Genomic DNA, 23,194 nt, shown 5'->3' on the forward strand with positions numbered 1-23,194 from the left:
AACCCAGTGGATATTGGGAGAATCCACAAACCCAATTTTAGAGCAACTGTCAGTTTCTGGTTGGGAGAGGCCCCAAGGGCAGACAGTGGGGAGTCAGATCAGGAATGAGATATGCTCGCTTGCACATCTGTGGAGAGAAGCTCACAGTAGCCAATTCCTGTCCTTTGGGGAACACTGAATTCACCGGTAAATTGTGGATGTTGTTGATGTTTTAATTTACCTGTGGGTGAACCAGATTTGCTTGAAATTTGCCTCCCATTTTGATTCAACTAGATAAGACAGTGGGTATTGATTATTTTTCTATTTGAAGAGGAGACTAATATCTTTTCCGCTTTTGTGATTGTCTTTCCTTCAGTTCTGACATTGGAACAGCAGTTGCGTTATAGGTAGCAGTTAAACTGCAGGCCGGCACACCTTTGTGTTGGTTCCAGCTGACTTCGTTTTCCCTGCATTAAAGTGCAGTTGTTGTTGTTTCTAGAATTTAAACTGAAGAGCTCTCTTCCTCCTGTAGCAGAAAGATGTTTTTAAAAGGGACAGGAACCCCAACAGGAGATCTGCTTTAGCCCCACAGGGTAGCGTGGAAGTGTCACTAACAAATGCAGGTGTGAGGTTTTCTCCACATGGAGAAAAAGAAAAAAAAAAAAAACCCTATTCTATTGTTTCTACTGTTCTTAATTAAAAAAATAAATAAAAAAATAAATAAAAATAAATTAAACCCATATGATGAAGTTCAATTCATGTTTTAAACAGTACCCTTTCAGTTTGTTTGTTGTATCGCTCCTCTGGTAGCTTGCTTTAACATATGCCTAGTCCAGTAAATGAGGGTTCTACAATATTATTAAGTGTGCATATTGTTTAGCAAAGAGAGTGGAGGGCAGTGGCTAATGAAAGCACAGGCATGGAAAGTTGTGCTATCTTGTGTAGTGCCTAATGTATCTTAATGTGTGTGTGTGTGTGTGTATCCAAATGTAATTAATGAGCAAAACTTCGGACCTCTGCGCTTCATTTGGTTTTGAGTGGGGCTCGTTAGCAATGTCCAGTTCATTGATTTCAAAGTTGTATTTTGCTAAAGCCACTTGCCCCATGAATTATCTGGACACATTGATCAGAGCTGATCGAGAAACATTTCAAGGAACGGAGGTCTAGGTAAGGGGGGTGGGGGTGTGAATGGGAAATATATAATATCCAACTGGCCCACCCCTCCCCTCCCCTCCCCTCCCCAAATGAGACACAAATGAGTGGATTTGCAATTAATGTGGCCTGAATGACTGCTTTTATTGATTGCCTTCCCTCTGCAATTATGTATCTGTTGTTTACATTCCAGGACTTTAGTTATTGGCAAGGAATTCAATAATTATTGCATTATTTAATGTTAAAGTGTAGTGGAGTTGTTAAAGCAGAGCTCCAGCCTGATTGAGGGAACCTCTGCGCTGGGTGGCCTGCACGCAATCTCCTGTGCTTTTATTGGATCCTGAACAGGGAGGGGGGCCAATGGGCAGCCTGGCACATTGGTGATGGGTAAATAAAACTATTATAGGGAGGATCCTACAGTTAAAAAAAGGCTATGCTTTAGTAACTTTTGTATCTGTTTATAAACTAAAAATTAAATTGCACCAAAATTACACACATAGAGTAAGATCTTTTGGTTTGATTTTTAATTATTATGTATTTAACTAAAGGAATCATTTACATTCATAATGTTACTCCAAACAATTAATAAAATGATCATGCTTACAACTGTAACACCAACAAAAAAAACCTTAATTATTTATTAGAAATGTACCAGTACCTCTAATAAGTATAATAATTTCTTAGTAGATATAGTTACAAAAGTTAACATTATGTATACAATCATCAAAATCAATGGGAAAAAATGTTCTCCGTCTAACTGTAATGCATGCAAAACTACAGTATCAGCCTCTATACCCATGCTCGCTAGCACCTCCTACTGCAGGGTGAGAGCAGGGCGAGTAGGCACTGGCAGCATGGTGCTCTTGCTCACCGGAAGGGCACATCTGTTCTTGGAACGGACGCATTGAGTCACAGGGCCACAATACAAAGGCTCGGCATGTCATGGCTCGCAAGGGCTAATTCAAGCCAGCCGCGAAGCTTGGCACTGGACACTGCTCCTGTGGTTGCTGCTGCTGCTCAGGGATGGAGACTAGCAGAAAGTATTATTAACAGGATAAATCTGCTGAGGATTTCTCTTACAGAAAAAGGACGTACAGTAATGACTTTCTAATGCTGTACAGTGCAGTAGCCAGTAGCGTAATATACATTTAAGTTATTCTACAATATTGCAGTATTATGGCAAACTACAATACTGGTACCACAAATACAATACACAGTACTTTTTTCTTTTCTGTTTTTTCTAATTGTTATATTAATTTTAATCCCTGAGCTAAACTTGTCTTAAATTTTGCGTTTTTATATCCTTTTCTACCTCTATTTCAAACTACCATGGATGACGTAAACAAACTGGTAAACCCACTTGTCTAGTTTTTGATGAAGCCGAGTGCACTGAACTGTGGAAGGAAGCAGTAAACATTCAGCCAGGAATCTTGTTTTAGTCTATAATTGAACATGATTGGTAAAATGAAGAACAAATGTACCAATTATCTTTCGGCCAAGGCCCAAACCTATGCTGCTCATGCTCTGCACATTGTTGATGGGCAGGGGGCTATAGTCTTCAGTTCTGTCAGCTCGTCTGCCGGGACCAATACATTTACCTTGAGAGAGCACGGTGGAGAAACGGCTTGGCTTTCCCTCTAAGTGCTGGGAATCGCGGCAGCAATTAGAAAGCAATACACATTCATACACTCATTGGATAATTCATGGAGGGATTTCGCTAGCTTCCTGAAAATTGCTAGCCATTTAGCCTGTGGCTAGCCCCTCGTTTTAATGCATTAACTTTGTATTACCACTGGACCCCCATTTATTGAAAAAAATAACAGCAGGTCTTAATACCTCTACCATTAAATCAATTAAAATAGAACCTTTTGTTTACCTTTGTAATGGAAACGAATATTTCTAACGGCATGTTTTTTGGAGGCTTTATCTACATAAAAGTCTGTAAAACCCAATAGTATTTATTACTGCCTAATGTAATCACCATCAGTTAATGTCAAGCTACATATACAAACTAGCATATTATTTTAATTATATATATATATATTTTTATATATATATATATATATATATATATATATATATATATATATATATATATATATATATATATATATATATATATATATATATATATATTCATAATAGATATATTAAGCTTAATTACTTTTTTAGAAAGAATATTTTTCTATGGATGATTTTAACCATGAGCGAGGTAGAGTGGGCCCCCTGATCTGCCAGGCAGGGGCCTCTTGGTAGCTGGGAGTGGGGAGCAGGAGGAGGGGGCGGCCAGGGGGCCAGGGGGTAGTTGAACAGAGGCACCCCAGTGAGTCCATCTCCATTCCCAGCATGACTTTTTCATTAAGCTGCTGAATTCCTGTGCACCACTTTGACGTGATTTGATTTATCAGTGCAGGGATTCAAGATCATAGGAAACAGACAGAGAAAGTATAAGGCCTGTCTTTTTTAAGCTGTGCCTTGGATGAAAATGAGGAGGAAAAAGGGGATTATACAGGACTTTCACCTTTTTCCACTTTTCATCTAACAGGAGGCAATACAGTTTGGTCATTTAGATCTTTCTTCAGGCTTGGACATAAAATTAGAAACACTTGCATTAACACTGTCAGTAGGGTGGATACCCTACCATGGGCAGCCAAGACTTGGTGATTCTGCAAAGTGTCTAAATTGTGCGCGATGAATATGTGTTCGTTTCTCGGTGGATATAATTTCTAATATATCTTGGAAACTGAAGCACCGGCCAATCTCTCTGTCTAAAAATGGTTCCAAGGTTAAATTCTGGCCTCTCCTTATTAACAAACTGCCTGTTTTGTCTGACTTGTTGTCTTGATCTTAGTACTTGTGGTCTTTGTTGACCTTATTTCTGCCATGGCTCTACGTAAGCCTATAGCCCTAAATTTGCCATTGGTCAGCTGGTGGTGTATTGGGGCCCTTTGTGGTTTCCCAGTGCAGATACTTGACCCACAGACAGGGAACTCTTAATGGTTCATTTCAAATGGATTAGCTCGATTAGCACTAGGCTGGCTTTCAACGTGGCGGGGTGCAGGCAGAGCCCACAGACCGGGAGAGAGGCTCCCTACAGCTGGGGAGACCTCGGTGCTTCACTGCCTGATCAATCAAGCCACATGGAAGAGAATTATATTATAGAATAAAGTAGAGTTTAAAACAATATATATATATATATATATATATATATATATATATATATATATATATATATATATATATATATATATATATTGTTATATATTTAAAATTTAGATTTACTATATATATATTCACAAATTATGTTAAATCCCAGTTAGGCCAGGTTGAGTGTGCTATGCTTTACTTTATAAGGGGCTGTTACTGTCACTGTTCTCAATGTTTCATGATTTTGACATGCAAGTCAGATAGCAAAATAACAATGAAAAATTGAAGGTTACAACATGTTTTAAAACTCCAAACAGGCCTGTTTAATTAATATATTGACAGATATCCTCTTCATATTCAATAATACTCTAGTATAGAAAGTTTAACCACAATATCTGTCTACTTTTTTAACAATTTACATAAAAATATGTGTAATTTCTTGAAAATCATATACAAAAAAAGGTGTGTAACGTTTAAAGTATCGAGATGGTTTTGTAGAGTATTTGTAAAAACCCATGCATAACAGTAAAGTTTCAAGCCATTAACCAAACACCATAGTACATTGTGGTGGGCATGCACGTGTCAGCGTGAGCTCAGTTTTTACATGGAAGTGACTTTGTGTTCGAGTCTTCTTCTGCGACCTGTCCCCTTTAGAAATAACAAATGCGTGTAGCTGCCTAAAGTCAGAGAGTGTCTTTGTGAGCTCCTCTGTTGAGACACAATTAGGAAGTTGCTGTGATGGACAGGCTGTGAAAAGAAGTCATAATGGCTTAATAGAATTTAAAATCCTCTGATCGTTTCAGCCAGTCAGTGCTCTCCTCGTCTGTTTTGAATCTATCAACTGCTGGAACACATCCCGTGTTTTAAATGCAACCTGTGCTTTTACTGGGAGCGTTCCTCCTAATATAATAACTGCAGTGCATGTGTTCATTTGTACATGTTGTGTGGTTGAGGTAAGGGGAGGCAGAGTGCTTCATAGTTAGGGCTGAAATACTCAGCAGGACTCGAACAGTGCAGCCTAGTATTTTGAGCCTAGTGGCCTAGTGATTTGAAATCAGGGACTAGGGAGACGGCAGTGTAGCCTAGTGGTTGGAACTGAAGAAAAGGGAGGCATTTCGGCCTTGGGATTTGAGTTGAGGGACTGGGAGGGTGGCAGCTTGGTCTAGTGGTTAAAGCTGGATAAGAGTGACTGTCTGGTTTGTATTAAGTATTAACTAAGTCTTTGTTTTAGCTGTCTATTGTACAGTGATTCCTTGAGGCACTGTGTAAATTGAAACTGAATTGTATTGTACATAGACCGCTTTGCAAGAGCAGATTTTTCCCCCAGTCTATCACTAAAAAGAGTTTCAACATCTGTTCAGACAAACCCGAGATTCAGTTTCCCAGATCAGATACGATGATGTAAGTTTTCTTTGAATAAATCTTTCTGTCAAGGGCAGATGTACCTGGTGTGCTGTAGTGTGTGAAGGGAGGACAGCTATAAATCAGACAAGATATTTCCAGCAGCACCTATTCAATTACATCACCCAGCATCAGACACTGAAAAAAAAACAACATGCCATCTCACAAAGCCTTTTAAAAAATCACCTTTTAACTTTATTTGGCAGAGCGGCGGGGCTTGCAAACCTAGGGTTCCTGGAACCAGAATTCTAATGTCCATTTTAGGTGTTGCTGAGTAGAAATGCGAAATGTGACACCCAGCAAGTGTAATAGAATTGTGCTGAAAACCCAGTTTAAATATCACAAGAAAATTAAATATTGTGAGAAAATGACTGGATCATTTCAGGGAAATGAGAGGTTTTTAGTATCCATACCTGATGTAGATTTAATTGAGTTAAAAAATGTGTTTCCATTGCCTTAACAAAAGCTATGCAGTACAATCTGTTCAATTTTAGTGTGCTCGAGGGACAAGCGAGATGCATTAATGCATTTTACCTGGAGTAACTGCTGTGGTACTGTAGTTGGGGGGGGGGGGGGGGGCTTTCTGGCAGACATCTTGGGAAAGTCAAAAATACCAACAAAAGTTGTCATGATACTATAGTGCTGGAGGCCTCAAATCCGTCAATGGGCCACAACATTATTGTAGTACCTAACCAGGTAATGCCATTGCTGATAATTCTGGGGTGTGCTAATGGTTATACTGGCTAGTGTAATACACTATTAGATATTTCATATATCCCTTTTGAAAATGTCTAACTTTTCTGTAGACGACAAGATGACTGGAGCCTTCGGCTGAAAGCTTAGCTGCTGTGACTTATTTTTTTTTTTTTTTTTTTTTTTTAACTTTCCGGCTTATTTGGTAATAGGGTAGACATCTAGGAATGTGATGGTTTGTCTCAGAATGTAGTTCTCACTGTTGCACTCTCTCTCTCTCTCTCTATCTCTCTCTCTCTTGAGAGGAGGAGAGAGAGGAGGAGGGCGGGGCTGCGGTTCTCTCTCTCTCTCTCTCTCTCTCTCTCTCTCTCTCTCTCGCCCTCTAAAAGGAAATATTTGACTGACCTCAATCAATATTGTTTATCCCATGCGTGAAACAGGCAGATGTTTGGAGTTTCCTTTTTAGAATCTGGAGGCAGCTACAGGCTGCTTCTCTTGAGCACAGGAATCAATGTTCACAGTTCAGTCCCCTTATCAGGGTGATTTTTATTTTACTTAACTTCCTTTGTTTGGTTCTTATTGGTCTGGTTTTCCATAATCAATTGTCCAGACCAGATAACTGGTGGCTTCTTACAATGTTACCTTGAGTTACTGGAATTTATATATATATATATTATATATATATATATATATATAATATTAATATATATATATATATATATATATCATATCTAGTCATGAGCTCGAATGACAGACGAACAGATGTCTACAGTCGTTAGTCAATGTATGGTCATACAAATGTCGGTTCGAACATTACGTAACAATATTTGAATTCAGCACTCCTGAAAGACAAACAATGAGAACGGCTACAGTCAAGCTTTTCAGCTATGCAAGAGAGAGCACCTTAAACATGAAGAATATCTGCCATCAAGCGTTGTGCCTCTATCAAGCATCAGTGGTTAAGCATTATGTCAAATTGCTTGGTGGTTTTGTGATGTAGGCTACAGTAATGTCCACTGGGGGCTAGGTTGAAACCACAGGTCGTATTTAAACCCAGACCTCTTGAGGTGAAAGGCAAAGAAGCTAGTGAATAAATACAGGTCCTATCAACTATATTTTGTTCTAAAGGTTTTTCTCTCGCTTGTCTCTCTCGCAGCACCTACAGCAGCACGAGAGCAGCGTGGAAGGAGAAGCATGCTATTACCACTGTGTGCTGTGTAACTACTCCACCAAGGCCAAGCTCAACCTGATCCAGCACGTTCGCTCCATGAAGCACCAGCGCAGCGAGAGCCTACGCAAACTGCAGCGTCTTCAGAAAGGGCTCCCCGAGGAAGAGGAGGAACTGGGCACGATCTTCACTATCCGCAAATGTCCCTCCGTCGACACAGGTAAGGACTGTTCCTCACACACACACTCGCACACCAAGAGGTATCAAAGCCTCACAGTCACGTACCACTTTATATAGCTACAGGTGGATACCTCCCATGTTTTGTAAACAGCAACTTGATATAGGTGTACATATATCTGAAGAACCACTTCATTGTGAAGCCTAGATTATTGAGTGTTTTAGAATGTATGCATAAAAGAAGTTCATCTGTATTTGCATATGTTTGTACAGCACACATTTAGGTGTTGATTGCAATATTCTTTACCACAAGTGTTTTGAGATTTTCAGAATCTGGGGATAGAAAGGAGAACCCACCTGTCTATCTGTTCCTATGTCACACTCCCATTTTTGCATGTTCATACGGTGGCTGTACTGTAGGACATGGTTCTTATTCACAATGCTGTTACTTCTAATTTTACAGCCGTGGCAGTGAATTTATGTTACAAAAACAGATTTTTGGTACATTGTTCTCTACAGTAGCTTTAATTTACTGGCTTTCATATTTCAAATTCTGTACTGATTTTTTTGTTTATTTTTTTTTGGATATGGTATTGCATTTGCTGGCTAAGATCCTATTACTGCGTTCCTACTCTGGACTTGTGTACCATTTGTAATGACTTTAAAACTAGATTAAATGCATGACTGTAGTGATGTTGTTTTGAAAAAAGAAAACACGTTTTGTGCTAAGGGCAATTGCTTACAAAGTGGAGACAAGTAGAGGAAAAATGATAATTACCCCAACTCAGACATTTCCGGAGTCTATATTGTTCTTTGAGAAATTAGGGAGTTATTTGGCTTTTCTTCTCCAAAGAATAGTTTCCACAAAAAGCTGTGAAGAAAGCACAGTCTTATCTTTTGGTGTTTGGATGGATTCTCCTGTACTGTGCATTTACTGTGCTTCACCACAGTTAACCAGGTTTTTATAATGCTTTGCTTAGCCATGTACCACCGGTGACATAATTAGAATCTAGCAGGGGTTACCATATCAAGTATGAGAAAGGTAGGGGAAGAATATTTGAATTGACAAGAGAGACCAATCTCCTCATTTAACATAGATATTGATATGAGATCTATGTAGGAAATGTAACATAAATCCATGACACATTTCTTTTACGCTCACAGTAAAAATGTGTTTAGTTTCTTATTTCCTTCCAATAAAACAAAAAAAAAAAGCATTTATGTTAAGGTGTGTGTCACTGAATTCTACTCATTGATAAACAGCCTGTTTGGGGCACTGCCACTCTGCCAGCCCTGCCAATTAAAGACGCATTCAATTTTCTCTTCTTTCTTTAGAAGAAAAAAAAAAACAAGAAAGGAACAGGATACAGCATTTGTTAAAGTCATGTTTAAGAGAGTGAGCGTTGCTCAATTAACACGTTGCTTTTTTTCTGTTTTTTTCCTAATTGTTCTGACTCTTGCCCCTAGACACTGGGTCCTGACAAAGGGGCTCCATTATGTGCCCCCCCCCCCCCCCCCCCCCCCCCCCCCCCCCCCCCCCCGCCCCCCCCCCTTGTCCTGCTCACAGAGGCTCCCTGTGTTGTTATGTAAAACCAGGCTCTAAAGACGCTTTGTTCCAAGGAGGGAGAGATAATGAAGCCAGGGGCTGGGAAATTACGCAAAAGCCAGTCACAGATCTGAGGCGAAGCATTAGAGAATGTATTTAGCCGAGCAATTAAGGACAATTAAGCTTTCTGCTTGCTGCACTCCAAATATGTTAATGACCGTAATACAGTGAACAAGCAGGCAGGCAAACAGGCTGAGGCAAAAGGCAGTCTGTTTAGGTTAAAGGGAGGGAAATAAAGAACAGCCGCTAAGCTGGGTTTACATTTTTCTTTTCTGTCTGGTATGCTTTGAAGTATGTTAATGGATATCCATATTTGCAAACAGTACCTTGGTAAAGCCACTTGACAAGGGAAAGTAATAAACAAAACATAGAAAAGCCATCATACTAGGCCTATAGCACAGTGAATTGCTGTGTGTTTTATAAGGAAGAGAAATGCACACAGATGCGTTATCCCTAGTGCACATTTGATAATCTCTTTATCATATTATTAAACACAGAACTTAAACCCACTAATGCACAGTTTCCAAAACAATTTCATTGCTTTCCAAAACATGCATTTTGAGGTAAAAGTACACTGTAAATACTGAAGCAGCATTGGCAAATGCTTTCATCAGTGTTCTGAGATACACATATACAGATTTTAATAGGAAACATGGTAGAATACACAGCTTTTTCACTCATAACTTTAAATAGCAGAAACTGAAGGTGTTCAATATTACTAACAGAAGTTAAAGGAGGCTAATGTTACGACCAAAGTGTGTTTTTTTTTTTTTTTAGTAGACCTCAGTCACATGTGATCAGAACACAAGCTTACCAAAAACCTGCAGAGATACACGTAACAATGTGCAAACATGTGCACACACAATAGGTGCACGACATGCACCAAACATACACACTGCCAACCCCCCTTTGTCTATCAGGAAAAAACTAAAAAAAACTCCAAACTCCATGTATTTATTTAATTTTTAAAAGAGGGTCTGTTAAACGAAATGAAGTGTGTAATACATAGAGTTGGCCTCTCTTTTCTTTCCCAGAGCATCTTGATTTAATTACGCTGATAATGAACATACTTCTTCATCAATAGGCAAGAACTCTGGGATTTCTTAACCTCCACCCCCCCAGTAGAAATTCTCCCTCCTGGTGTTATATTTAATTTCCTCCATGCTATTCCTTGAGACGCACAGGGCTCTTTCTTGAGGTTGAGGCACGATTGCTAAAGTGGTTAAAGGTTCCCCCGCTTGTTAAAACAAAGCTGGCCCTGGATTTCTGGGTCAGCTCTACAGTAATTCCCCTGACTGCTGCTGCTGTTGAATTAGAGCAAGGTGCTCTCCATCTGTTCAGTTGCTTAACTGCCCCCTCCACTGCCTCGTCTCTCTAGCGTTTAATATGAACCCCCGGAGTGTTTAGAGTATTTAGAGTTAAGACCATTTCAAAGAAAATGCCAGCCATTCCTTTGTTTTATTAATAATCCAGACAAACAGTCATTGTTGAAGTCTTTTATCTTCAACAGAGTAGTATCTTCAATATTAAAATATATATTACAAATTGAATTTCTTGAGAAGACAAACATGCCAATAATGTTAGTAAAGAGTCAATAAGGCTGTGAAAGAGCCTGTCATGCGATGTAGTATTTTTAGACACACTCCACTCTGTTGCCCTACAGTGTAAGAAATATCTCTGTACAACAAGTATTTGCTTCCCGGATGTTGGTTAACTACGATAAAAAAAGTTCTGCTCATGTTGTTTATAGGGTTACAAGAATTCTTCAAGCAAAGCTATTGCCACTAGTATTGCCCCTGTAGCCCCCCTATAACCAGTACACGAGTTATAATATTGATTATATTATACACAATTAGAAACCCATAACACTGATGAAGGCATTAGTGGAAACATAAGAACATGTCTACATTACTACATATCTATAATTTTCCTTCTGAATAAAAATAGATAATGCTAATTCTTGTTATTATCAAACCCATTCAAGAGGTCTAATACATGCTTTTGGTAAAATAGATTTTAATAATAATTCTGGCAGTGTGTGTGAGTCTTTGGGGAACAGCTGTGCCCAGTAGTAATTCTTGCACACATTGGCATCCCTCTCCTCCACTAAAATTAAGGCTTTGTACCTGACCCTGTAAGGGTTAGTGGACAGAGAGAGAGAGAGAGAGAGAGAGAGAGAGACAGACAGACAGACAGACAGACAGAGACAAGTCCAGCTAGGTTTGGGAACACAGAGCTAAACTGTGTAAAGGGCTTTGTTGAGACTGGAAGGGGCTGAAGAGCAGTTGGCAGGGTTTGATGCCACATGTCTTACTCTCCCTCCCTCCCCATGCTCCCCTCCTCTCCCTCCCTCCCCATGCTCCCCTCCTCTCCCTCCTTCAGTCCACAGCGTTCAGGGAGCAGTAAGACGGCAGAGATGAATTTCCCATCCAATTAGACCAGCACTTGGAATAAAAGACACACATTGTTTTAATTCCTAAGAAAAAAAAAAAAGTGCTGCTTAACATGATGATTTTTTTTTTTTTTTTTTTTTTTTACTTCAGTTTATCTATCTTAATCCCGTACTAAATGAGAAAAAAAGAAACCTTTCCATCTTCTTCAATTGCAGAGGCGCTGCTGCTCAGTGGTTAGAGCTGAGGAGCTGGGACTAAAGGAAAGTGGCTTAGTGTTTAGAGCGACTGGGTGGGAAGCAATGTGACCTGGTAGTTCAAGCTGGGGGACCATTTCAGGTAAATATATACTGGCTGCCGGCAGAGGCAGAGATATATTATGACTCTTGAATGGAATAAAATCCATTGACACTGTGGATTAACCCAAGCTTTAAATCTGCAGTTCCCTCAGTTGGCTGACAGATGTAGTCCCTTGATCGCTGGACTGTGATGGTTTGGCTGTCCAAGGAGGAAATCCCTGTCTGTCTGAGGGCCAGAGAGCTAGGAGCAGACACTGCTCATTGTCTCCACTTTCACAGCCCAGGCAGCCTTCGACAGCATACCTCCCTGCATTGTCAGAGCAGAATGTGGGATAACAACTGGGTCTATAGAGCAACTGTCAGCAAGTGGGGGTCCAAGGGCTGCTTAGCATTTGGATTGGTATTTAATGTATTTATTTACTTGAATACCTTTAAAATGTGAGTGAAATTAGTATTCATGAAATGTGAAGGACAGTGATGGTGGCTACAGACACAGTGGCATCAGGTCAATGAGAGCTTCCCCTCACAGCTCTGCAAGTTAGAACACCTCCATCCTGACCTGAACACTGCTATTCAGACCTGGCCTCTCTCAATCAAATACTGTCAAAAGTGCCAAACTGTACTAAGAAACACTGGGGTTTAAGCAGAGGACATCAAACTATAGGATTTAAGGCTGCCTTGGGCGCACAGGCAGCACTGATTGAACATGATGATTCTGCAATTTTTTTTTAATGATGCTGGTGAGATACAAAACCGTCCCTCAATGATATCTGCCTCTAACTCCTTCTGGTAAGTTGAGGGTGGAAATCTGAAGCAAAGTGTGTTTCCTAAAGAGAGCAATCAAGAAAACCAAGTGCTTACTATCCCCCCACTATCAAAGTCTGTCAGGAATTGTATAACACATGAATACGTCATGTGAACTTGAGACCATAGAGACCCAACTTGAGACCCATTGCACACAAGTGTGTGCTACACTGTCTTGTTGTTTTCAGATTTTAAAACTTGTGGTAATGTGAGACACCTCATGACCCCAAGCATGAAGACTGATTTCAGTGCATGGAGTATAGAAAAAAAATGTTTAAAGAGCCAAATCGGCATGTGAGTCTCTTTTGATAGATCTGAAGCGAGTGCTGAGCTGGTCTGCTCCGCTGTTTCCATCTCTGGGCTGACTATCATGCACAGGAGGTGTGTGTGTGTGTAGGGGGTGGAGTGGGGGGGAGGGGGGTGATGAGTTCAATGAGTAGCAATGCTAGGAATGTCACAATTCTCCACGCTTGTTAAAAAGAGAAATAAACCTTCTCAGAAAGAGGATACTATCCACCCCCATCCTCCCCCCCTCCCTGAAATTAAAAAAAATAAGAAGAGTATGGAAATTCAAACGTTTGGTATATTATTTTCATAAATGTTATTCTTGCCAAGGAGAGGGAGCAGAGGATGCTCGTGGTATCTGTCAGAGGGCTGGCTCTAATCCGCAGAGTCGAGGAGGGATAGGAAATTGTTTGATTTGCGTGCGGCTGGAGCTGCAGACCGAAAGCATGTCTCCCTAGCCACAAAACGTGGCAGGAATCTCATAAATCATTGCTTCTGCTTGCGACAAAACCAGCAGCTTTTATTAAAAACATCAAGTCATGGCTTTATAGATTATTCCACTTTGCTTTGCTGTGTAGGGTTAGTTTCTAAAATTCCACTTATTTTAGCAATCCGATCCCTGCTATTTTTGTTGAAATTATGAAACTGATGAGATTTTCTGATATTATTCAAAACACACATATTATTCAGTCCTTTTTACCATTTCTCTTTCTTCTTTCCATAGCTGTCCATACTGGAAAGGAGAAAGGCACCACTAAAAGTACAGGTCCCATAGAAACTCAGAACAGTTAGTATAGGTTGAACTATAAATGCATGTGTTTCCAGGCAAAAAAGGGTGAACAGACAATCACCTGGATCCAAAAAGAGTCTTTTAGAATTTAGAGTCTTTTAAGTCAGCCACTGAGGAACGTCACACAAAGTAACATTATAATATTGGCTTCCATCTCCCGCCATTACAGACACTCTCATGAAAGCTGATACAAAAGATAGACAGTACATCAGGGGGAGATCTCATTTGTACTTACCAAATGTGCTAATGAGTTTTATTTATAGACTTGGCTGCTTGTACAGTCATTTTCAGGAAGCTGAAGAGAGTAGCTTAGTGGTTAGAGAATGAAAGCGCTGGGCCGCAGTGTGGAAGGGGGTGAGTTTGAGTATCTTGGTGGTTTGAGAAAGAAAAAATGTGCTGGCCTTCTGCATGGAAGGCAGTAGGTTTGAGTAGCTTATTGCTTGAAAGCTTGGCTTAAACAAGCAATCTGAAGCTAGTTGTCTTGAGTCTATATAGGGATATTCATTCAGTAATCAGCCATTCCTTTCTGACAGGTTTGACTGGGATTGTCTGGCTGTTGCTTGAATGGCCATTAGAAACAATATTGAAGGTCCTGGGCTTAAAGAATAAGCTTTATCTCATTATTTAGAGACAACTGCTGTATTATAGACCTGCAGAGGTTGAACCTCGTTGAACAGCATACTGCCTGGAATAGTCATTCGCCAATATTGTCAAGTGTTATATTTAAATAAAATCCAATGGAAGTCTGAATCAGGCTGCATTGGGTAGCTCAAAAATGTTACATCAGCGAATCCAAGCTCTGATTCAAGGACTTTCGGAGTTAACCTTTTGGCTTCCAGCTCTTTTTTAAAAATGTTATCCGCAGCTATAAGTGATATCTGAGCAGCTACCTTAACGGTAACATCTGCAAAATTTGTGAATTAGTATTCAATGAGATATATTGTATTGATTTAATGTATTCTGTTGTGAGGATATGACTGAATTGCCAGAAAATCATTACCCTACATTTTCATATTTTACCATAAAAATTCAATTTGAATTATAAAGTTTTGAATTGGAATAAAGAATTAGTTCAAATAATATTGTTTGCACACAATGTATACTCATAACTAGTACGTGGGGAGAAATGCATCGCACGATAATAACAATAACCAATTATATTGTACAGTGACAACTGGAAAAATATGTTTTGTATTAAATCTGACTTATGCATAATTACTAAGTAATACATCAAATTAGACCATTTTCTTCTCAAATGTCATTCCTATTATGGAAGGACAATCAGTCAACATATTTGTTTAATATTATTACAAAGTTTATTTTTAGTACAGCTGATCATATCTCATGGTTGACTGTTTAAAAGTACATGTGCGTTACATAAACTGGGGTAATGGGGTATGTAATTAAACCAGCACCAAAATCCAGGAACATTATTAGGAAAATCATCTGGTATTAATATGCTTTGGACATTGCAAGGCTGAACAGATATTGTATATATTTAATGCACACTTCTAGCAGAACAATGCTGAACTCTTGCATGATACATTTTAATGCACACACAAATGTATGTGATGCATCTTCTATTGCACTTTAATCACTGACTGTCCCCATCTTGGCTAGGAGGGTATATGGGCTTGGATGTTCTCTGTTTTCCATTTACGATGCCAGTGCAATGATGTGGGGCTCTAGTTGACTAGCCAACCCAGTAACCTTTACCTGTAGGCTGTGAACATGCATTGATTTCCCTCACAGAGATGAAGTCAAGGAGTAAAGCATTGAAAAGGATGCCCTTCACCTCCCAGAGGGCTGCATATCTCTGCCATTAGGGGTGTAGGTATGTTCAACATACTGTGAATACCACAAGTCTGTCTAGGGTTACCAAGCTGTCCTGTACAATACGTGAAGACACATAAAACCCCAGCAGAATTTCTACAACCACATTTATAGCGTTATAGTTTCTGTTCGGCCCTTCTTTATAATTACTGAATGAATAACAATATTTACACACACTAACACAGACACATATGGTTAGATCTAGTCAGTCTGGTTTTGTTCGGTCAGACTGTAGCAGAGAGTTCCTTGTCTTGTACTGGGTGGAGATTTAACTCTGTTTAACCAGATGTAAGGATTCTGCCCAAGTGACGGTCAGAGACAAGCTGGTATTTGTTTTTGACAAACTGGAACATTCCTGCCGTTTGACTTGAGGAGATTTATGTTGCCCCCCCCCCCCAATCTGACGGGAGATTCTTGACAGAGTCTCTTTGTTTGGTGGAGCTTGCCTCAGTGTCATTGCTATTTTATTAGCTGCTGCTGGACAGATTCCCCTGCATCATGTTTGGATAGTCCACGGAAATATATGTGTGTGTCTGTACGTGTTTGTGTGCGTTCATATTGACTGATTTTGATTTAAAGAGCACACAGCATAAAAATGATTTCCAGAGTGTTTTTAAATAGAGGTTTGCTTGTCAGGGTTTTTAAAAAAATATATAAAAAATGGTGCGTTTCTCTTTATGGTGTGTATTACTCTTCTAATTTCTATGCTGTGAAAAAAAGTTATGTGGGGTTGGTGAAATGCACTATGGATTTATTTTTTTTTTAATCCCCCAAGACCTCTTGCTCAGTAAATATACTTGAATCTGTGAATAGACAACTGTCTCCTTTTCAAATAAATGCAAAACACTTAAATGAGCAAAATTGGACTGGACATTTTGTTCTTTATTTTACCCCCAAAAATGAGTTCCACAGTGAATTACATATACATCGTGGCAGTCACCATTGCCAAAATCCAATTTTGGGGTTAAAATGAATAACAAGTACTACACCCAGGTGTTCTTACATTGTTTAATTTGTCCCATTAGGGTATACAAACCTATATCAAAAGGGTATGTGGAAAAAGCATTATTATTTACTGTATCTATTGTAGAGCCTGGTCAGGCTTTGTGTATTATTGTTGTGTTTAGTCCAGGCAGAAGGTTTCACTCAAGGTTGACTAGGCTTCCCGTGACCTTTTACAAAGTGATACTGAGGGAAGATTTCATTGGATTGCATTCCTTGTATCCTAACAGGGATGTGTTCAGGCTGTGGGGGGCCAGGGGTCGCTGCTAATGCCTTCAGCTAAAGGGTCACTACAGGAGGGTTCCTTTCATATCGGTGGAAACTGAATCTTGGCATTTCTTCAGAAAACAAACAATAACAACAATAATAAGGCCTCATTAATAATGCCTATGAAGGACAGAGCAGCTAGGTCATAGTGCATTTCGGTAAGGTCAGCCCCACCCCCAAGATCATTATTAATTAGCTTCATTGAGCAGAAGGTTAAATGGCTTTTAAAAAAACTACACATCCCATAATCCCTTTCCTGCAGCAGTATTGCATTTCCTGTTATGCCTACCCTGCGAGAGGTGAGTTATGACCCTGAGTGTGGTGAATATGGGCTTGCAACTTGCAGCACTCTATACTGTATTTGCTTTCTAATATATAGTTAAATAAAAATGATTTAAACAGCAAAACTAATGTTGATATGACATAATTTCTATTTGATGCAAACTTTGATACAAAGAAACCTCAGATACTCTATCACACCAGTTAGGGTCTCCTCAATAATATAAAATAATAGAATAAAATATAGCGTAGTAGTATGAATAATACAACTACTACTAATAATAATTTTAGTTACTTTGTCAAGCATTGAAGGGTGTACAACATATGACCTTCGTAGATCCCAGATCCCCAATAGTGGTAACATTACTAGAATCTTGTTGACCGTCATTTGGCAACTCCACCTGCAATATATGATTGCACTGCAATTAATCTTTTTTAAATGTTGCTGTCTCAATGTGTTCATATTTATCTGTAAATGGTGGACAGTTTCCAGTATTAATTGCTTTTTTTCTCCCTTTTTGTTTGAATTAGCACACAGACCTGTTAGTGTCAATCACCTAGAGGCCTGCTTGCTTTAACCTAAACTTGTCTCATATCTGAGGTGCTTGTGCCAAGTGTACGTTATATGGCAAGGGAATTAGGTAAAATAGCCTCTCTTTTTTTTTTTTTTTACTTATTTTTTTATTTGTCATGTAAAGTGGGGGCTGAGAAATATAATTGGGTGGGGGAAGGGAGAGCTTTCACTCCTTTGTTTAACTGCCTTCCGCAGTCACTTCGCAGCCCCCATTGTGAGGGCACAATAGCATTCATTTCTGCTCTTAACCCCGGCTCTTCCTTTCCCTCAGTCAACCCCTGTCCGTTCCACTCCGCCTGCACACTTCACATCCATGCTCCAGTGCTGCTAAGAGGGAGGGGTTGAAGAAAATATATCCTTTTGGAATCCTCCCTCCCCAGTTACAAAAAAAATAAATCTTGTTCCAGTGGATGCTTTAGGCCTGCCAATCCACTTTCAGGTCATTGTTTCCTCAACAGATTTCCTCTTTCCATAAATGCTTGTATTTCTACAAAAACAATATTCCCTCAAATCTAAATCGCTTAGTCTAATAACACTATTGCTTGTATTTGTTGCCTTTAGTTATTAATGCATTGTAAGGTTTGTGTCCCCTGAAAAAAAAAAAAACAGCGCTACTAATGTGTTAGCATTTGTTTGTTTCAATGGGACATGACATGTTTCATCACTGCAGAAACCTGTTTATTAAAGTAAAAGTAAATTAATGCCATATTCACAAAGCAATAAACTCTGTGCTTTCATTAACAGTTTGCTTTGCTACCAAAAAAGTGCTGCAAATAGGGGTTAAAGCTTTGTGACTGTGGTAAAATTAGCAATATATATTTCTTCTTTTCCTAATATACAGTTCTGTCCTACTAAGACACCCCTGTAAACTGCCACTCCTGAGGTATTTTCCCTCTTTGAACTATCACAGTTTCTACTACAATACTACAGTGATATCAGCATTTCTTAGTAAACAACATCTTGATTAGGTACAATGGAAAATTAACAGCCCACCCTTGCCATTAATCATGCATTCATGCTTGCTGGGGGTTATTGAATATGTTGTATATGTGGACCACTCAACACAGTTCACCAAATGGGTAAAGGATAGAAAATATCAAATAAAGAGGGGTATTGTTTCAAAATGAGCTCCAGTTTGATTAGAATGTGTCTTTTTTTAATCTGTTAAGCTGCTCAGTGCAGTGGCAACCACCCACTCCCTGTGTGCAAATTGAATAACAACTAACCTTGTCATATTTAGTGCACCAGTAATGGCCGCGTGCCTCATGAAGGTGTAATCATGCGCAATAAAATTCAGCCGAAGTTACTAAGCTATGAGCAGTCTTCTGCACATTAAAGTGTTTTTTTGTTTAAAAGGTCATTCATAACTTGCCCATGTTGCTGATGTACAGTGAGCGATATTGATTGATTAATGCATAAAGTGCTCCAAATCCATTTGCTTTTATGAAAGAGAGTAAAACTAGGACTGGTCTCTCACTCTCTCCTATATGTTCATTTCTTCTCCATTGTTTGTAGGGCATCATTTTTCGCCGACTGAGTTTAAGGGACAAAAGGCCTGTTTCTGCCAAGTAATGCATTCAAAGGAACATTGATTCTCATCAGTGTCAGTTGAATTACCTTCAAAGGCTTGACAAGGAGTTGCTCTTATATTAACCTCCCACTTTTTCCTTCTCTCTAGAAGAATTTGTTGTGGGCTTTTTGTGGAAACCGACAAAACATGCAGTTCAATTCTGGAATCTCAGTTTTTAAACATTTTTCCAAGAAAAATCAAAGATACATTATTATTTTCTTTGTTTTTAATGCACATGCACGCAGACACAGCGTCAATGTCAGTGTCAGGATTGTGATTTTTATAGCAAATTAATTTCCACAAGTTTGTTTAATTAGTTTTCTTACTTGTAAAATAGAACCTGTTTAAAAAGTACTGTTGTACTACTAAAGTATTTTAGATTCAGTTTATTTTTCATGTTATTCCAAGGGATACATAATGTGAATTAATTATTATTTTAAACTACTGTCAAATGGCTATTATCAAAAAAAAAAAAAAAGATTAATAAAATAAATAATGAAAAACAATTTGCACATGGTTGGAGAAAACAGAAACAATTTTAACTAAATGTATTTAGATGGCACCCACACAATTGAACCTAACAATAATATACTGCACTTTATAAAACGATGGATTTTAATATATCGGGTAACCATGTAATATCTAATAATTGAATCATATTTGATGCCACTGCACCTAATACCATAGAGATTAAATCTATAACATTTCAAAGGACGAGTGATCCAGACTTTAGATTCTGAATTCTTTAATTAGATTATAGCCTAGATGTAATAAATGATGGGAGGAAAAAAAAATCAAATAAATAAATAAAATGAGAAGAACAGAGAAGGGCGATTGAAGGAGAAATCCACTACCTCCCTGGGAATGTATACATGCCATCCTGAATCATCTTTATTGTCAAGCTCTGTGCAGAACCGTGCTGCTAATGGTTTGTGGGCTGACCACAGTGTGGGCGTCCTGACAGCAGTGTGCCACAGTCCCTCCCCAGCTCCAGAGAGCTCCACTAGCTGCTCACAGTCGGCTGACATCCAGCCCTGACATGCCGATTCATGCAAATTTTACTAAGTGATGAAACAGCTGGGGGAACAGGGACTCGTAGGCAAGGGATACAGGTGACTTTCGCTTCTAAACTGAGATACCGCAGTTTCTGTGTGTTAGTTTTTACAGTGCAGTTGGCAGTACAAATTGTGCGTTCATTTCACTGCACTTTACAGGAATATAGCAGGACTCCAAGGGCCTGATTTTCAAAGCTAGGAAACTGAAGCTGAGTAATTTTGAGACAATACAGTTCTAAAAAACAAAAAGCATTTTTCCATGCTTGCATAGACACCATAACTTCACTGAATCAAACATAACATGAAGGATGATACAGAAAAGAAAAGAAAAGCAAGTTTGTACTTTTGAAATCGATAAAAGTGAGAACATTTATTTCAAATCCACTTACGTCTGTACTTCCCATTCATTGCATATCTCAGTACCATCTTGTACTTGTTTTAAGTACAAAGCATTAGATGAATCATTTCCTGTGCAGTAGACTACATGGGTTGTTGCAGAGTGACCTACAGCATAGGAAAGACATTGCTAACTGGAAGTTTTCTATGTAAAATCATCTGGGAGGAGCTTGTTATTTCCTATGCGGGTGTATATATGTGATTGCAGGGATGTAGTGGAAGGGCATGTACTTGCGTGTATGTCAGATTTACTGTATATTTTTACATGTAACTAAGTGACAAGTTGTTGTTAGTATTGGAATCTAGGTCATAGTGGCCTACTAATATGGCTATTCTATCTTAGCAACCAGTTGCCTCGATTTAATGAAACTTTGCAAGAGATTATTGAGCTTCTGAAGTGTTCTAGGTTAGTTACAACATGCATCAGCCTTTTGGGTCAATTGAATAGGCTTCTATTGCTTTGGCTAATTGGAGCTGAAGCATAAGCCTGTTGAGTTAATGTATCCTTCTATTGCACTGCATCCTGCAAACTGGTCAAGATTTAAAGGGTTTTATAATATATTTCTATCATCTCCTTGCATGCTTCTCGTCCACTGCATTAATAATCCACGCTGGACACCTCAGACCTGGTCGAATAATAATTTCCATTAAATTATTTAGCAGGGTTTTGGTTCATTTCATTTTTTTTTTTTTTTTTTTTCTCACAAGGCTTTATTTTTGTCAAAGATTGTTTCAGAAGCCATTGGTATAAAATTGAATAAATGAATACAAATTTTCTCCTGTTCACCAGTAATGTTTAAGATCAAACACACATTCTTCAAGGCCAGGAAGAAACATACTGCACTGTGTTTGTATTGTGCTTATTGCTCTACTGGTGCAATTTGCATAGCGATTTTTCAAATACAACCAATACAACAACAGCATTGCTGTCGTTACACGTTTTTCCATCTGCTACATTATTCATTACATCCAAATTCAGCACAATAGCTATATTAAATACCAGTTAATAATTAATTTATTTCCACAACTTGGTTATCTTTACGGTTACTAGACTGCATGCTAAGAATATTGCTTCAATTTTGCCACACCCCGTTGCAAATATCAATGAGCTTCTCAATATATGCATTACACCTCTGCATTTAATTAAAATACATACATGCAGTTTGTCTTATCTGAACTATAAAGAATCATCTCGCCTCCCCCACCTCAAACGTGAAACCAGCTCTAATTTAACTTGTGCCATGGAAATCATTTTTAAAATCACTGGACACCCCCCCCCCCCCCCCCCCCCCCCCCCCCCCCCACACACACACACACACACACACGCACACTCTGGAAAAGGGAGGAGGGCAAGTGACTCCCCTTCCTTCCACAGGGAATTAATTCCGGAACAAAAAGAATAAAATTCCAAATTAAAAACAAAAAAATGGTGCTCGCCAACTATCTCGTTCCCCTATGAGTGACAATGTAGAGCAAAATATTTATCAGAGACAAAGGCTTTGTCTCCTTGCTGGGCCTCTTCAGTGAATTAAACAACCCCCCCCCCCCACAGCTTTTTAATTAAATGGCTGCAGCTCCATCTCTCTATCTGTAGCTCCCCATTACGGAGGCCAGATAAGGGATTATATCTCTAGCATGTTAAGAAAGGCTTCTGGGCTGCGGCTCCTCATGAAATTTGTCACAAGATCTCATTTTCTTCATTGGCAGACGTGATTCTTATAATTGATGTGGAGGCAGCAGTAATTTATTGGCTGTCCGCAATTATCATCACCTCCAAGCTGGGAGATGTGACTGCAATTTAGATTGGGGGAAATGGGGGGGGGGGGATATTAGGAGTAGAATCTGTTTTTTTTTTTTTTTATTCCTTTCCCGAAACCACTACTGGATGCAAATTTATGGCAGCCTCATATCATAAACAATATGTAATTTATCATGCAGTCGCCGTCACGCGTGTGTCCCTTCCCCAACTCAAGGGTGGTGAAGCATTCATTCAGCCAGCTGGACTTTCACACAGTGTTAGAGGGTGAGGGGGGCACTGCTTTTCTTCATAACCTCATGTCAGCTCAATTTGCCTTCATTCAAATAATTGACTGATGCCATTCTATTTCTAAATGAAAAGTAATACAAAAGATTACTTTTTTCATTTTTCCCTTGTTAGTTCAATTCACATGTTCACGGTAAACGTGCATGCATTGCACTTTGTAATTCACTGCCCTTAATATGGCATTTAAATGCAAGCTTGTGAAATAACAAGGGGTAGTAATTATTAAACACCTGCCTGTCACTAAATACCACAACGAAATGTAACATGTAGAGAATGTAAACAA

At 39.0% G+C, this 23,194-nt stretch overlaps 1 protein-coding gene across 4 annotated transcripts in view; it reads left to right on the forward strand.

Moving 5' to 3' along the window:
- The window catches only part of LOC121296454 (zinc finger homeobox protein 3-like), a 146,467-nt gene that overhangs the window by 76,754 nt on the left and 46,519 nt on the right, over nt 1–23,194 (forward strand). For all 4 annotated transcript variants that reach the window (XM_041222044.1, XM_041222045.1, XM_041222046.1 and 1 more), the window contains exon 4: nt 7,529–7,760. In XM_041222044.1, the coding sequence (XP_041077978.1) occupies nt 7,529–7,760 (232 nt within the window). The remainder of the gene's footprint in view (nt 1–7,528; nt 7,761–23,194) is intronic.

The sequence above is a fragment of the Polyodon spathula genome, chromosome 21 (assembly GCF_017654505.1).
Source record: "Polyodon spathula isolate WHYD16114869_AA chromosome 21, ASM1765450v1, whole genome shotgun sequence".
Classification (NCBI taxonomy): domain Eukaryota; kingdom Metazoa; phylum Chordata; class Actinopteri; order Acipenseriformes; family Polyodontidae; genus Polyodon; species Polyodon spathula.